This window comes from Coccidioides immitis (assembly GCF_000149335.2).
Source record: "Coccidioides immitis RS genomic scaffold supercont3.1, whole genome shotgun sequence".
Taxonomy (NCBI): domain Eukaryota; kingdom Fungi; phylum Ascomycota; class Eurotiomycetes; order Onygenales; family Onygenaceae; genus Coccidioides; species Coccidioides immitis.
The window spans coordinates 3,170,886-3,184,648 of NW_004504310.1; the positions used below are offsets into that span (position 1 = coordinate 3,170,886).

Consider the following 13,763-nt stretch of genomic DNA (forward strand, 5'->3'; position numbering starts at 1 on the left):
TCCTCAAACCAGAGACTTCAACCAGAGAGGCTCAAATTTAAAAAAAAAAAAAAAAAAAATTCATTACAATTCAGGTTGTGCAGGTGGTTTGTAATACTTAGTTAGTTTCTAGTAATTGAAAAGCTTCCAAATCAGGTTCAAAACTCTCAAGTTTAAAAATATATACATTCTGAATTCTATACATTTCAGACCCTTTATACATGCATTGTAAATATATGGTTAATCTACAGTTTCAAGCTTGCAACCTGTGGTTCAATGGGTCATATCAGATAAATGTTTTCCGACAGTTGCCTGAAAAGCTCATTTTTCCGGTATGGTGGTGGACTCCAGTCATGTGATAGGCCTACCTGCTTGAGCCTGGAGAATTCAAATTTAGAATTTACTGAGACAACATCCAGGGGTTTCTATGCATTCTCTGTTTCTTTTTTGGGACATGTTACAGGATGTACAGAGTGCTCCACTATACTCCAATCATATGAATCTATTTCTGATTTCACCATGGTTGCCTTTTGAATCACATTGGCTGGCGCCAGTATCACATCAAGTCTGTGATTGATTTGATATCAAGACTCCCAAGCATTGACCCCTGGAGGGTTGCGTGGTGCTTCTGGAGAACCCCTTTTTTGACATTCTTTGCTTCTGCTCCATCCATTCCTCATGCTGTGAAGGTATATAATGAGGTTGAACGACGTGCGATGGATTCTCAAGTTCATTCTCCCTTGCCTCTTCTTTGTATTTCTCAGGTATTGGTGCCAATACCTACTGCTTCCCAAGCGCTGCAAGCAAAGTGACCGCTTTTTTCCACATTACTTAACATTGAATCTCTCTACCTACCATGGCAACCCCGATTGAGTACATTTGGAAGGTCACACGGCCGAAAAACAAAACCATTGCCTGAGCACTGATGTATGCCACATACCAGATGGCAATCCAGACTGACCCGAACACTACCAGGGTCTTGATTTGGTGAGACAAATCATTCAAATTGGGCTCAATAAACCCCTATATGTGCTTACTTTCTGGCTTTTGCAGGTCATACATTCACCCTTCAACCTGAACCAATGGTGCCTGGGTCAAAGACAAGCCTCATATCACAGTGTCTGTGAAGAATCCTCAGACATCCCAGGTGGGACAGCATCAAACAAGCCACAGGTACACGCCGCATATCAAGTCATTTGATGTGATTAGGGTTTCCCCAAACTCAAACATTGCAAATGATAGTTCCAGCCTAGCATGGCCAGCCTCAATGGAAACAAACAACAAAGACACTTTCACAGGGCTGCTGCTGTTGCTAGGACCAAAAGGTCAATTCTTCACTTGGCCTTCTGAGGAAACTGGAGAATGATGCATGTGCTGTGCTTGCTCCTATAAGAGGGCCCAAGGTTGCATTGAATTGTTGAAAGCGGGCGAAGGACACAGAAACTTGGGCATTTTTTGTAGTATGTATTTAATTTCTGTGTATGGGGAGGAACATCATTGCTAGGTTCTGAATTTTGAATTGGGCAGACAGGTAGCTTGAAGGGTGTTATTACAATACCAGTAGCTCGTTCTTTAACCTGCCAATACCACCTCTGCTTTGTTTTGTTTGGTTTACATTCAGTTCGGGCATCTAGTGGGATTATTGCTAACTGGATTGCCAGAGACAATGGAACCCACCCTCTGCTTTTTGGGATTTCTGCCCAAGCTTTGAAACTCATCTTCTCCACCTTCAATAGGAGCCGCGAAACTCCATTGCGCATTCTGATACTCAGTTTCATTGGACACACTCGATGCGTCGGATTCCTGTGAAATGAGAGCAACACTTGAGGCTGTTTGGTGTTTGGATTGAGCATCTGAGAGGTGTTCATTTGCTGTTGTAATAAATTGGTTCCTCATTTCCTTTGCCCAATCTCAAGCATTTCAGTACGCAGATGCTCCCTGTTGAAAGGTTTCAGGATTCCCAGTCATGCCCCAAGTATTGATCTGCACCATAATATATTCAGAACGGCAGCCTGGATCTCTAGGCTCTGAAAGATGAATAGTATATAGCTTGAGCGTGCCACTGTAATAGGTTGATGTAATAGTGTAAGCATTGTTGTTGTAGGTCAATTGATCTTGTCAGTATGACTGAAGTGAATGCATGCCTTGAGCTTCTAGTGTGCCATTATAGCAAGCTTGCTGTGTAGCCACAGCAAGGGATCTGTCAGGACCTTTTGCTTCTAAAAAAAAGTTTGATACTATTGGAAGGTCATCCTGAGTCAATAGAATAATCTGGTTGCTAAGGTCATTGTAGATTTGATGATTGAGCTGTTCAGGATGTGCACCATAGAAGTGATCTGGTTTGGCTTGAGCTAGCATGCCATCAGTTAAGGGGGCAAGATTTCCAAACAGATATTCTCCTCCAGAACATTTGAGATTGCTGATATCACCTTCAATAATTGGAATCACTGTGGTTGTCACTGGCTTCTCTTTTGATGTGTATGCATCTGCTTCTTTGAATTCCTCCAGTTCCTTCTCAGAGAATCTTGATGGTGATAAAGAGGGCTGCAGATTCCCCAATCTTCTTTTAATCTCATTCCAGTTATTTGGCCACTGTGTCTTCTCCCCATTTGGGAACCTGTATTCTGGGGGATAGATACCATGGTTGGTTAGGTTCTGTTGAAAGTTTTGACTGTACAGTGTGGAACTTCTTGTGTTTGTGGTATCCCTGGACTTCAATGACAAAGATCCAGCATGTTGCTTTCTACTACAAAAGCTGGATTTGCTTAGGGTCATTGATTGCTTGAGAATGTTTTCTGGTTTTGGATACTGGTATAAAATCATCAGCAGTGATGCGTGCAGTGGATTTGCACTTACATACATTTCTAAGATCAGACAGGTCAGGACCTCCCAGTCTGGAAAACCTCTTAATCTGCTTTAAGCACTCAGAGAAGCAATCAGAGAGTGGGTTGGGAGCAAGCTGAAGTCCACAATATTTCTTCAGCTTGAGATGAGATTATTGAAAAACAGACACATGAAATTTCTGAAGTTGTTTGAGGCAGCTGCTTCTTTGATCTAATTCCTTTAAGATGTCTTTGGTCAACCAAATCTTGGATAGATTATCCCAATATGCTGGTGCTGGCTGGCTCAACTTCTGCCACTTCAACTGATGTTGTGATGAGTTGTATGGATTTTGCTTGGGTTGGTGATGTTTGCAAGATGGGTTGAGTGTTACTGGACAAGACATATGGCGCTCATCATCAGTATCTGGGTTGTTTATCATGCCAGACTGCATTGACACTGAAGGAGGAAGAGAACTTCTTATCATTGACAGGCTGTTCCAGACCATAGCAGAAATGGGGAGAATTTGTAAACCATAGATCCACTAGTTCTGATACATTTACATCAGAATATACATTTATCTGAATCCATGGTTGTTTAGAAGTTTAAAAATATATACATTCTGAATTCAGAAACATAGCTTCCAATTCTCAATGTAGAAATCAGGAAATGTTCAAACCCCTGATCAATGAATATATCTAGAAACATTTGGGATACCTTTTTGGGTTTATAAATGTTTATAGTATAGAAACCATTATAGTATAGAAACCATTATAGTATAGAAACCATTATAGTATAGAAACCATTATAGTATAGAAACTATTATAGTATAGAAACCATTATAGTATAGAAATCATTATAGTATAGAAACCATTATAGTATAGTTACTTCAGCAGACACTGGAGAGATTTCAACTAATATGCAATACTACATACATCAAACCACCTGATTCATCTATAAAAAGAAAATGCTCCAAGTGCAGTTAAGAAAGGTAGTCAGCAGAGCAGAATCCAGTTTAAGTCTTTTAAAATCTTTACTGACAGATATTGTGTAAAGACTTGGTTTGCAGATTGCAGGTAGACTGATTATATGAATCTCATTCTGATTCATCTGCAAAATTGGCAAATCCAGTACCCTCTCATACTGAATTTCATAAGCAGAGAACATGGCAAAAAAAACCCTCCAGCAGCTGCCCTGGTTGTGGGTGAATATGCATCTTATTTGCCTGATCTTGATGCCTGATGCACAAGTATACTCAACCAGATCATCAAGTTTTAATATAGTGCAATGTGCATCTCCATTGAATGTAAAGATCAGCTTTTAAAATAATTGAACTGGAGTTGAACCTCTGTCAAGCATATGTTAATATGCTCAATTACTGCTGTATGAAAGTTGGAGCTTTTGCAAAAAGAAATGTGTAATTAGTAGTTCAGAAAGCCATGCACTTTGTAAATCAAGCAATTTCATGACTTTGTGACTAGCTGGTAGTTGGCAGTAGACATTGATTAAGATATAAAAGAGGATAATAGCATATGAATTATCAGCTTTATCAGCATTCTCATCATTATCTTGTTACTCATTGTGTTCTGATTGCATGAGATCTTGCATGAGAATCAGACATTTGCAATAAAGTTGCTTCATCTGACTGCTGATATAGAGTTCTGATTCCATAAGAGCTTTATCAAGAATCAAGAATATAGTGCATTTGAAGCTCTCATGAATCAGTAAAATCTTTTCAACATCATGCTTATTAGTTTGCTGCACAAATGCTTTATATTTATGATGTTTATTCTTTCTGATCAGTATATTGCAGTTATTTAGTACAGCATACTTCTTTATCTGATTGGCATAGTGCATTCTGATATGCATGTTTGGTTGGTGTTTCAAAGCATGTAACATCTTACCTGCTTTCAGAGCAATACTGACAGTATTGATTAAAATATTCTCTGTCAGGGGTGTCACAATCTGATTGAACACTGGTGAATTCTGCTGTAATCTCAGCATCCATACTGTCTGGCTAGCTGACTATGGTGTCTCAGCAGCCATGACAGTAGCATCTATCACTTTCTGAAGTATAGTTCAGGTGTTGGCAACCACACTTTTAAGTTTATTGTACCTGACAGATGTCTGAGAAGTCAATAATGAATTACTTCTTGCAATAGCACTAAAGATTTTAGCAAGCAACAAATATGAAATGTCAGAATCAATTAACTGTTCATTAAAGAAGTTATAGAGAGCCTGCTGAATAACAGTCTGAATCCAGTCAGACTTTAGAGTAAAGTGAAGTATAATTGGAATCATAATTAAAGCTCAGGCATGTTTCTGAATTTGGTAGAACTTCAGATGAGTAATTAAAGACTGCAGTTGGGCTCAGTATCTCTGAAATAAAAATCTCTGTAGGGTTTGGCAGTATTTCTTCTGCCTCTCAGGTGTCAATATATGTAATATCAATAATGTATGTGCAATTTTGAACAGGCCTGAAAATTCATTATAACAGAGATCAGAGAGGAAAAATATCACCAGATTCAGTACTGGACAGATCTTCAAAACTGGAAGACTTTTCTTGATCAATTTATAGATTTTCTACAGTGCTTCTTGCTTGTGAACAGTCTGCTTTATCTTAATTTTGACCTGCAAATTGAGTAGCTGGTAATAATATTAGCTGTATTTCATCAAGTTGAAATTCATATTGAATCTCTCTGCATCAGAGACAGTACAGCTTCAACAGAAGACTGTTGCAGTAGAGTATTTGATTTCAGCATTATCATTTTGCTGCAGCATGTCATCAAGATAAGTAATACAAGAAGCAATGACTCTGACAGTTTCTTCACCAGTTACTACAATATCAAATCCTCTTTCAACTGCTTGTAAATCAGAAGCCAACACCTTCACAACATCAGAAAAATTTCTAGCATGAGGCCTGAGAGCAATTGTATATATATTGTTTCATTATCTTCTTTTGGAATCATTAAGTCCTGCAGGAATCATATAGAAGCCAGTTATATTTTGATACATGTTCTGATATAGATCAAATCTGTTAATGAACAGCAGAAAGAGAATGAATATAGTTCTCTTGATAGTATTATCTGAACAAAGCATTTTGATCAGCATATCTCTTCTATATGCCACAATTTTCAGTTCACTCCAGAGTGAAGTGCTAAGTCAGAGCTTTTGTACAGATGATATGTGGTGAATTGTATTCATCACTTACTGTACAAAGAACCTATTTGTTTCTGAGAGTTTGTAGCTATTCAATCTGTCAAAGATGTAGTCAAGATGAACATCTAGTTGGGCTAGAATGTTGTCTTCATGTATGATGTAAGTTTTCTGGTCTTCCAGTAAGAGCAGCTTGTTCAGGCAAAGTAGAGATCTCAGTAAATGAATTCTTTTATCAAAGCTGTTGACAGTAATAGTGTACTGAACAATAAGAATAATTTTACTGGATTTTGTGCAGGCCAGTCTCTGGTTCTGACTCACAAATTGAATTCTTCTAATATGAATTTCTTGTTCATTCCAAGTGCACTTACATGCAGCATTGTTGCATCTGAAACAAATAAAATTAAAAGAAAAGACTGGTGTTCTGTCAGAATATCATGCAAAGTCATCTAATAAATATCTAATGGAGCTTCCCCAGCTTCATGATTGCCACAATTCAGTTGGATTGTCAACTAGATTAATTATACCAATATGTATCTTCTTGCAAAATACAGAAGATCTTGCCAGTAATGACAAAAAAGCCACAGAATCCTGAAAGAATAAATTAGATGTGAGAGATATCTGTATTAGTTACTTCTTGGCAGATGAAAGAGTTGGCATTTTTAATGGAACAGCTGGTATGAATGTTTGTCAGATAAGAAGTATAGAAAATTGAGCTCTGTATTTCTTCTTTAATGTGCTCAGCTCTAATGATAGAGATCTCAGTGTACTGATGTTTTTGGGAATCTGTAAGACTTTCTGCAGTATCTTGTAGTGTCAGCAAGATATTTCTGATTTTTTGCACCATAATTCTAAAGCAAGCATGAAGTGGTCCAGCATTTCATCAGGCTCTGCACACACATGGACTAGAACCTCCAACAGGTCATTCATTGTAGTCAGAATGTAGGTCTCAGCTGGCTGGTCACCCAATGAATTCTCTAGTTGTGAATAAAAATTGAAATCTCCATTACTAACTGGATGCACTGGATGTAACATAGTCTATAATCAGAGTTCAGATTCAGGCTCTTCATACTATTGTGATTCATTGTTATCAACTGATCTCATGGGTAGAGCTGCTACTGCTTCTTGTATAATCTCCTGCACTCTGATATCTTCTGGTTCAGAATGAGTGTCAGATAGAGCATCAGACAGAGTATCAGAAATATCTGAAAGACTTGCTGCATTCTGTATACAGTAATTAGAATGATGCAGACTGACAGAAAATTCAAGATCTTATACTCAATTCTGACTTCTTAGTTTGATTGTTTGGCTGAATGTTGAGTTTCACTGAAGATAAAATATGATTGCAATCTTGCAATTTCTGTAACAAATAAGCAGGCTGTCTGTGCCTTCAAAACTGTAAGACTGGAAATAGCAAATAAAGTTGTCTTCTCCAAAACATATAGTTCTCTATACATATCAAGTACTTCAGATCTTGCATGTTTGCTCAAGATTTATACACTGGTTTCTGCAGTAGTTAAGTTTCAAGTTGCAGAAACAGTAAGGGTTGCTGCAAAATTTCTTTGGAATAAAGTATGTAGAAATTAGAAAGAAAATTGCTGTTCAATTGGGGGATCAGATGTATTATAGCAAAGTTGAATGTTAGAGCAGCTGTAAAATATGCCAACTGTACTGCAGACCAACTGTAATATTCTAATTATCTAGACCTGTAATTAGCTCTAAGGGATGCAAGATCAGCAATAATCTGCATTCTCCTGAATGATCAGCCTATTTCAAAGAAATCAATCACTTAGTGGTGTTGAATTTTAGAATGTAGAAGAATATGAATACAGATCTGAATAGTAACTTGAGCAGTTGAATATGCTTCAAGTCAACTATATAATAGATAGTGAACCTCTCTGAAATTCAAGCATTCACTCTTGTTCATTCTTAACAGCAATCTGATAGTCAAAATGTCAGAGATACAGAGTATGCCAGTGTCAAAAAGAACAGCTTGCACCTTTTCATGAACTTAATTGCACAACATGTCAAAGACTCAAGAGACATTATTCAGTTTGAATACAAGTATCTGAACTGAAGTATTCTCTAATTATACAGAGATTAAAAAGCAGGTTCAAGTAATGAAGCATGAGATATGAAATTGGATGCAATGAGTCTATATATTGACATTAAATACTGATCTGATTCCTGATATTATTCAGAAGATGCTGAGCCTTGAGAACTGGAAAGCTGAAAATGACTCATATTTTTGTGAACTTTCTAGATGCATGTCAGACCTCTGTAAAGATTGAAAATGTAAGATCTTGAGTAGCTTGAAGATTGGAACAATATCTCTAAACTTCTAGTTATGGTATAAACTGACCTCATTTGCAGGATTATGTCAGAAAATGTATTGAACTTAGCTTGACTGAGAATTCTGATTTCAGACTCCATGAAATAACTGATTAACAAAAGCTGATTAGCTATTTTGCCTGATTATTCAAGTGGGATCAATTCTGTAAAGTCTTTTACTGGATCAAGCTGTGTGTTGATTTTGAGAAGTCAGCTTCACAAGAGAAATGGTATTTTGAATGTAAGTTAATGATAAATCTTAATTGTCATGATTTCTGCTCTGACAGTTATGGTAATAGAGGTGTATGCAAATTTAGCAGCATATGTGAAGCTGTATCTTGATAACAACAGTCTGAAATGAAATGTATCTACTCTGTTAATCTACATCTGGAATTCTGTACTCAAGCTCTGGGACTGCTTGATACAGAAACCAGAACTGAGAGATATTAATTTAAAGGACTTTGCCTGATAGAAGATCTGACCAAGAAAGTTAAAGACTGTCTATATTAAGACTTTGCCAGGAATTCTGGATGCAGTCCAGTTGATATCTAGTATGCTGCCCAGGGAACCTGATTCACATTCAGCTCAGGCAGTACAAGCTCTGTAGAAGCCAGAGAATAATAATTCAGATAAGAAGAATCAGAATTCTTTGCAGAATATCATAAAGAATTATTTTGAGACTGTAACAAATTGGCCTGCCTGTTCAAAAAGACCCACACCAGCTGTAACTGATTGCATGCCCTGAAAGAGATACAGATTCTAGTTGAATACATGAAAAGATGCCTTCTTGAGTTAAAATTGGCTGTTAGTTTGTGCTTCAAAATAAATTTTGGGGTTTGATATCTAGACTTCAATGCAATGCTCTGTTATATCAATGCTTGCAAGAGCCAAATTTTGCTATATTCAATATATATCTCTTTATTATTTACTGTAATTGGCTGTAGGAGCTCTAAGTAAAATAAGTTAGTACTTAGTAATGTATAAATAGACATGTTCTGATTAGGAAATTCAAAACAATTAAGTGAACATGCTAGATATAATAATCTCTTTTTATACAAAATCTCTCTCTTCTTCTCTTCTTTTCTTTCTTTTCTTCTCTTGAGCTCATTATATTTCTTATTGCCTCTCTTTCTCTATTTCAATATTGAGGTAAGTGGTGAATTTCAGAATGAAATAAGAAACTGCAGCAAACTGAAGAACAATATATACAGAAATAGCAAAAAATAACTCTGCAAATGTATAAATTAGCAGCAGCTCAGAACAAGCACTTCTTAATGTTCACAAAGAAGAAGTCAGAGTAAAAGTTCTCAGCTATTAAAGAAGAGCCTGCTATAATAAATGATATACTCTGTGGCTGCTGTTTGACATTTGTATATATAATACACATCAAAAAGTCTTGTTTCTGTAAGCAAGGAACTGTGAAGGCCTGCACCAATTATGCAGAAGATAAAAAAGCCTGTACTTCTGTTTCTTCAGAGCTGCAGAAGAAAGTAGTAGCATTGCTGTCTGATTATAATGATTTTCTCAGACTTAAGAACACAATACTTCAAGAGAAATTGAAAGCCAGTATGATGAAACAGGCTGCTGGTCTCAGTAAATTACTTGTCAAAATAGCACCTCTGTCAGTCCAAACTGACAAATCTCTCTCTTCTCCTCTCTTTAATACTAAAGTTGGTGCTGCCACTTTAACAGTATTGGAAAAGCTTGTGTCCATTCAAGTTAAATAAAAAGAGCTTGCAGAGCATACATTCTGCTCTGTCAAGATAGATTGAACTGATTAAAGATCATACATTCAACTTATGCTAATATAATTATATATATAGAATATTGAAAGAATCTTGACCAACATCTGTCAGAACTTAAAGTTTAATTATTTATCTTCTGTAGTTAGTATACTTGATGCAATGTCAGGATAAATTAAACTGACTTTAATATTTGATGACAGAAAAAGCAAAAGACAGAAGAAACTGTCTGTAAATTAGTAATCAAGATAGACTGATTTGCTGCTGCTCTGCTCTCTGCTGCATTTACTTCTTCTCTCTTCTTCTTTACTCTAATCATGTCTTCTCTCTTTGTTCAGTTGCAGCTGAATATATCTGTATTGGGCCTGTCTCCAACTGGAGACAGTGGAGCTAATTTGCTTGAAAGTATAATCAGGCAGCCTGAATGAGCTTGCTCTGATAATTCTTCTGTGCTGGTCTTATGTCCTGTCCCTGAACCAGAGACTCCAACTGGTGAGAAGGCTTCTGAAATTTAAAAAAAAAAAAAACTTCATTATGATTCAGGTTGTGCAGGTGGTTGTGTAATACTTAGTTAGTTTCTAGTAATTGAAAAGCTTCCAAATTGGGTTCAAAACCCTTAATTGGTGCATTATATGTTCTGAATTCTATATGTTTTGAACTCTTTATATGTGCATTGTAAATATATGGTTGATCTATGATTTCAAGCTTGTGACCTGTAGTTCAACAGGTCATGTCAGATAAACATTTTCTGACAGTTGCCTGAAAAGCTCATTTTTCCAGTATGGGAGATTGAGTGTATCATGAGAGCTGCCAATCATGAAATGTGGTGGAATCAAGTTTGCAAATAATGACCAGGATAAATGGCACTAGAGTCTTGGCAAAGGACATGAGTCACAAGCTTGAGGCTAGAGAGTGATGTGCATGATAATATTAGGTTCAAGCAGAGTTCTGCCAGCCTTCTGAGAAAAGTGTGACACAACATTTTCCTTTTATTGGCCCAGTACATGAGAGCTGGCAGGCGTGACTTTTGGTTTAACTTAACTTGGCTAGACTAGATTAGTCATTCTCCCCTCATCAAAACCCGGCTGAATGGTCACATTAATGCTGGTAAGATGTTTTGATGTATTGGTGCCTAATGATGGGTGTGAGGCATTTGCAACAGAGAAGGATCTTCCTTGAATGAATGCCCATCTCAGACCATTGACTGATTCAAGTTTCCTAACTTGTGACAAGCAAGAAAAGGTACATTGATTCTCAAAAGGCAGCTGCACATCTGCTTCATCAGAGAGGCCCACAGTGGCAGCAGCATTGTAAATTGGCTGTCAGTGTTCATTTACCCTAAGGGAGGGATTTTGCTGTAACAAAATAGCACTGGCACAACAGAGTCCACCATGACAGAACCATGAGCTCCTATTTGTAGGTGAATAGCACCTTGAATTCCACAAAGAATAATGCAAACTTCTCAGTTGGTTGAACCCATGATCACAAGACCAACACTGTCATAGCCCCACCAAGACTTTGGAGCCTGCTGAAGTCAGATTTTTGTAGTAGTTCTGGATAATAGTGATGACCAGATAATGATAACAAGATGCGCTGTCCTGCTCCTAAATTGATCTCATCATTTCTACTTTGGCTGTTATATCTATGTTTATACATCACAACCCAGGCTTGAGTCAATATCACCTCCTGATATTGTCAGACCCCCACATCCCAAGTTCATTAAGAACACATGTCCTCCAAAACCTCAGTTGTCATATCCATTGCATCACCCTCACCTGTTTGAAAGTCCTGAGGCTTTTACAAGAACATACATTGTGTTATCAGTCTCCAAACCCTGTTATGCTCAACAAAAGGCTCATCTGTTGAACCATACTGGGGTGAGCATTAGGCAGTGCTTCTATTCTTTCATCAATCAACTGACATCTTCTCGCACTAATAGGCTAGCAGAACTGTTGTGTATGGATACTAGCAACACTTTAATTACCACAAAGACCTACGTGCAAATCTACACCAGGAAACAGGGTCGTATGGGTGCCGGGAGGATGTTAGAAGAGGTGTGTCCATGCCTGTGCTCTTGGACTTCAGCTTATCCTGACAAATATGTGCTTTTAGACCGGGGCTAAGGCCTTAAAAGGAGAATGGGAATACATAAAAATGAAGTTATTCAAGAAAGTGATGTATACAAGAAACATAACTGGAAAGGGAAAATTGATTCAAATATATGACCCAAATGCAAGTATGGACTCGCCGGCATACTGGGAATGGGAAGAAGAGCACAAAGTCAAAACCTCTGATGTCCCTGCAGGATACAAAGTTTGTGTGGTTGCAGCTACAGTTAAATTCACCTAGGGACAAGCTCAAACTTCTTGATCAATCGCGTTCCCTTTTCAAACCCTCCCAACAAGGTTATAGAGATGTCATGGTTTTGATTCTTCAGTGCCAATGTATTTACACAGTCCATGGTTGCTCCTCTGAGAGTACACTCCCACTGCCACTGTTTGCTGGTCTTCACAGCCTCAGAAATGTCATCACCTAAAAGTGAGATCAAAATAATAGGTGCCTCCAAGTATCTGTATTCAATTTCTGCATCATGTACTATTGTCAGATTCTGGTAGATAGTTATGAGAGGAACATTCATCTTTTGTTTTTACCTCTGTGTGTGGGAATCTTAGCTGTTGTCTCTGCTACAACTGCTGCCTCGAGCACTTCATTAACCGCCATTCACTCTTTCTCATAATGTCTGCGTGGTGGTCAATCACATTCAAGTGTATCCACTTCTGCTACAAGTTAGGTCCTCAAAAGTGGGCAGGAGTTCAAAACAAGAGGCTCACCAGTGGCATGGAGCAGCAGCCTTTTATTAGGGTTCAAATTGCTATTTGTATCAGAAAGGAGTGTTTCTTAAAAGCTATGTCAGCCATGTAACAGACCTTGAATAGGTAGGGCTAAACATACAAGAGTAATCTGGAATGTGATATGTTGTAGCAAGTATGTCCAAGAGAGGACACTCAAAAATAGACTTGTGGATCTTGAGATAATGCACAAGCTGAGTTCTATCATCATTATTCATTGTAACCACTCTTTGCTTTCCAATGCTTGCTGTACAAAGCACAACAAATCCACAACAGCAGCAACAAAGGATATCTGTAAGAAATGTCCAATAGACACTGAAGTCATGATTGGATGGTTGCAGCTTCAGAGTGTTCACTGTGGCAACTACAAGCTGGAATGCCTTCTCATCCAAACACCTGAGGATTTGCAGATTTGCTAATATCTTCTGGAATTTCCTGATACATTTGGTGACTGCATTTGATAGATCATCTTTTACTTCAATCTGCTGTTTCTTGAGTTCAGCTTCAAGCAAGTGTAGTGTTTTGCGGCCAAGGTTAAGTAAGCTGAGAAGGTTGGCATTTGTAACCTTATCATAGCCATCTTGGTAAGTGAAAATATCTTTAGTGTTTGTTCGCAATAAGACATGAGGAAGCTCCATATTTTGGGTTGGGGTTGCAAGGAGACAGGATAAGATGACAGAACAAAAGGGAGATCAACAAAGAAGACAATAAAGAGGAATCTCTGGCTATATAGTGCCTTTTCCACCCCTTCTGGGGCCCTGTTGGGGTTTTTTGGGGCCCTTTTGGGCCCCAATTATACTATTTAGGAAAGGTGAGAACCTTAATAGCAGCAAGTTTTGTCCAATCATTTTTCCTAACAGCAAATTCAGTTGCATACGGCTTGGTT

The 13,763-nt window shown here is 37.8% G+C and overlaps 2 protein-coding genes across 2 annotated transcripts; one reads left to right on the forward strand and one right to left on the reverse strand.

The window, feature by feature from the left end:
• Nucleotides 1–2,097: 2,097 nt before the first annotated feature.
• On the reverse strand, nt 2,098–2,841 carry CIMG_02019 (uncharacterized protein; the record flags this gene model as incomplete). The annotated part of the gene is made up of 2 exons (XM_001248247.2): nt 2,098–2,787; nt 2,836–2,841. 2 exons carry the CDS (start codon nt 2,839–2,841, stop codon nt 2,098–2,100), a joined length of 696 nt encoding a protein of 231 aa, XP_001248248.2.
• Nucleotides 2,842–11,986: 9,145 nt separating this feature from the next.
• Nucleotides 11,987–12,377, forward strand: CIMG_02016 (uncharacterized protein; the record flags this gene model as incomplete). Its single annotated transcript, XM_001248244.2, has 2 exons — nt 11,987–12,082; nt 12,141–12,377. The coding sequence occupies 2 exons, from the start codon at nt 11,987–11,989 to the stop codon at nt 12,375–12,377; spliced, it is 333 nt and encodes a 110-aa protein (XP_001248245.2).
• Between the last annotated feature and the right edge of the window lie 1,386 nt (nt 12,378–13,763).